The sequence below is a fragment of the Acipenser ruthenus genome, unplaced genomic scaffold (assembly GCF_902713425.1).
Source record: "Acipenser ruthenus unplaced genomic scaffold, fAciRut3.2 maternal haplotype, whole genome shotgun sequence".
Taxonomy (NCBI): domain Eukaryota; kingdom Metazoa; phylum Chordata; class Actinopteri; order Acipenseriformes; family Acipenseridae; genus Acipenser; species Acipenser ruthenus.
In genome coordinates, this window is record NW_026708779.1 from 567616 (window position 1) to 570115 (window position 2500).

General features: G+C 46.6%; 1 protein-coding gene across 1 annotated transcript in view; it reads right to left on the bottom strand.

The window, feature by feature from the left end:
* Positions 1-28: 28 nt before the first annotated feature.
* The window catches only part of LOC117966720 (uncharacterized), a 5256-nt gene continuing 2784 nt past the window's right edge, over positions 29-2500 (bottom strand). The window contains exon 2 of the mRNA XM_034913354.2: positions 29-2500. This exon is cut by the window's right edge and continues 2 nt beyond it. Within this exon, the coding sequence (XP_034769245.2) occupies positions 1926-2500 (575 nt within the window). The 3' untranslated portion in view covers positions 29-1925.

Here is a 2500-nt window from a genome sequence, read left to right on the forward strand (position 1 = left end):
TAGTTCATTTTATAAGGTTCTAGTGAACTGTGTGTGTGGTGATAATATCGACTCATCATCACCCTATAGAATGAACTCCCTCAGCTTCACAGAGTCCAATGAAAGCTGCTGAATAATGTTCCCTTGTTAACATATTGAATTCCACCCCCTCTATATAGAATGAACTCCCTCAGCTTCATAGAGTCCAATGAAAGCTGCTGAATAATGTTCCCTTGTTAACATATTGAATTCCACCCCCTCTATATAGAATGAACTCCCTCAGCTTCATAGAGTCCAGTGAAAGCTGCTGAATAATGTTCCCTTGTTAACATATTGAATTCCACCCCCTCTATATAGAATGAACTCCCTCAGCTTCATAGAGTCCAATGAAAGCTGCTGAATAATGTTCCCTTGTTAACATATTGAATTCCACCCCCTCTATATAGAATGAACTCCCTCAGCTTCATAGAGTCCAATGAAAGCTGCTGAATAATGTTCCCTTGTTAACATATTGAATTCCACCCCCTCTATATAGAATGAACTCCCTCAGCTTCATAGAGTCCAGTGAAAGCTGCTGAATAATGTTCCCTTGTTAACATATTGAATTCCACCCCTCTATATAGAATGAACTCCCTCAGCTTCATAGAGTCCAGTGAAAGCTGCTGAATAATGTTCCCTTGTTAACATATTGAATTCCACCCCCTCTATATAGAATGAACTCCCTCAGCTTCATAGAGTCCAATGAAAGCTGCTGAATAATGTTCCCTTGTTAACATATTGAATTCCACCCCCTCTATATAGAATGAACTCCCTCAGCTTCATAGAGTCCAATGAAAGCTGCTGAATAATGTTCCCTTGTTAACATATTGAATTCCACCCCCTCTATATAGAATGAACTCCCTCAGCTTCATAGAGTCCAATGAAAGCTGCTGAATAATGTTCCCTTGTTAACATATTGAAAATACTAAATGAAAAACGATGTGCTTTTAAAAGGTGTGCAAACCTTAAAACCTCATATCGATCCTAATATTGTAGGCGATGCAATACTTTTGGCAGGAGCGTTTCAACTCTACAGGAAGCTGTACCATTAGCACTGTGTATGTTTTAATGCAGTGTGTATGTGTGTGTGTGTGTGTATATATATATATATATATATATAGAAATATATTTATATTTTTTAGCAGGGTACTAAACTTGTCTTTTCTGCCCATGCCCCCTTTGCTATGAAAGTTGTTTTGACTGCACACTCCCCCCAAGTCCATACATCTCAAGCGTTTGATTATTATTATTATTTGTTTATTTAGCAGACGTCTTTATCCAAGGCGATTTACAGAGACTATAGGTGTGTGAACTATGCATCAGCTGCAGAGTCACTTACAACTACGTCTCGCCCGAAAGATGTAGCACAAGGAGGTTCAGTGACTTGCTCAGGGTCACACACACACACACACAGGGAGTCAGTGGCTGCTGCAGAGTCACTTCCAATAGGAGCTCGTTTGTTTGACGTCTCATCCTGAAGGACGGAGCACAAGGAGGTTCAGTGACTTGCTCAGGGTCACACACACACACAGGGAGTCAGTGGCTGCTGCAGAGTCACTTCCAATAGGAGCTCGTTTGTTTGACGTCTCGTCCTGAAGGACGGAGCACAAGGAGGTTCAGTGACTTGCTCAGGGTCACACACACACACAGGGAGTCAGTGGCTGCTGCAGAGTCACTTCCAATAGGAGCTCGTTTGTTTGACGTCTCATCCTGAAGGACGGAGCACAAGGAGGTTCAGTGACTTGCTCAGGGTCACACACACACAGGCAATATTTGAGAAGTAAAAAAATGGTTTAAATAGTCTTAAATTCGAAGGAATACAGGATTTCTCAAAAACACACAGACAAGAAACAGACTCTCCCCCTCTGCTCTCCTCTCTCTCCCTCCCTCCCTCCCTCCCTCTCTCCCTACAGCACCCAGGGTTTTTCCCTCTCTCTCTGGGCTTTGTAATTCTTCATGGAGCGCTTCGGAGGCACCAGAGTGTTGCTCAAACCCGGTTTCCTCTTCCCGGTTCGGGGCTGGCCCGGTTCAGAGCGGTCCCGGTGGTCCGCCGGCTCCGCAGGAGGAGACTGGGTCGACCCAGCGGGGCTCGGCACCGGCAGCACCGGGGTCTGCAGGTCGCTGTCGTGAGCGAACTTGCATTTGTGTCCAAAGCGACATCGCCCCTGCTTGCGATAGAGGAGACACACCCGCTTGCCTCCGATCAGGGCTGGGTTGGGCTGCAGCGTCAGAGGCACGTGTCTCTGCAAGACGCTCAGCTGCTCGTTCCTCTCCTCCCTGAAGGGGTTGCTGAAGACGCTGGAGCCCGGATCGCTTGCTCCCAGTCTGGGAGCCGGGAGTTTGTTCTGGGTGATCAGGCGTTCCGGAGCGGGATGGGGAACGTGAACGGGTTCCGGGTTGGAGCCGTCTTCTTCGTCGCTGCTGCTGCTGTCGCCGGATTCCACCAGGAAGTTTTTCCCAGATTTTCCGGAGTCGTTGTTTG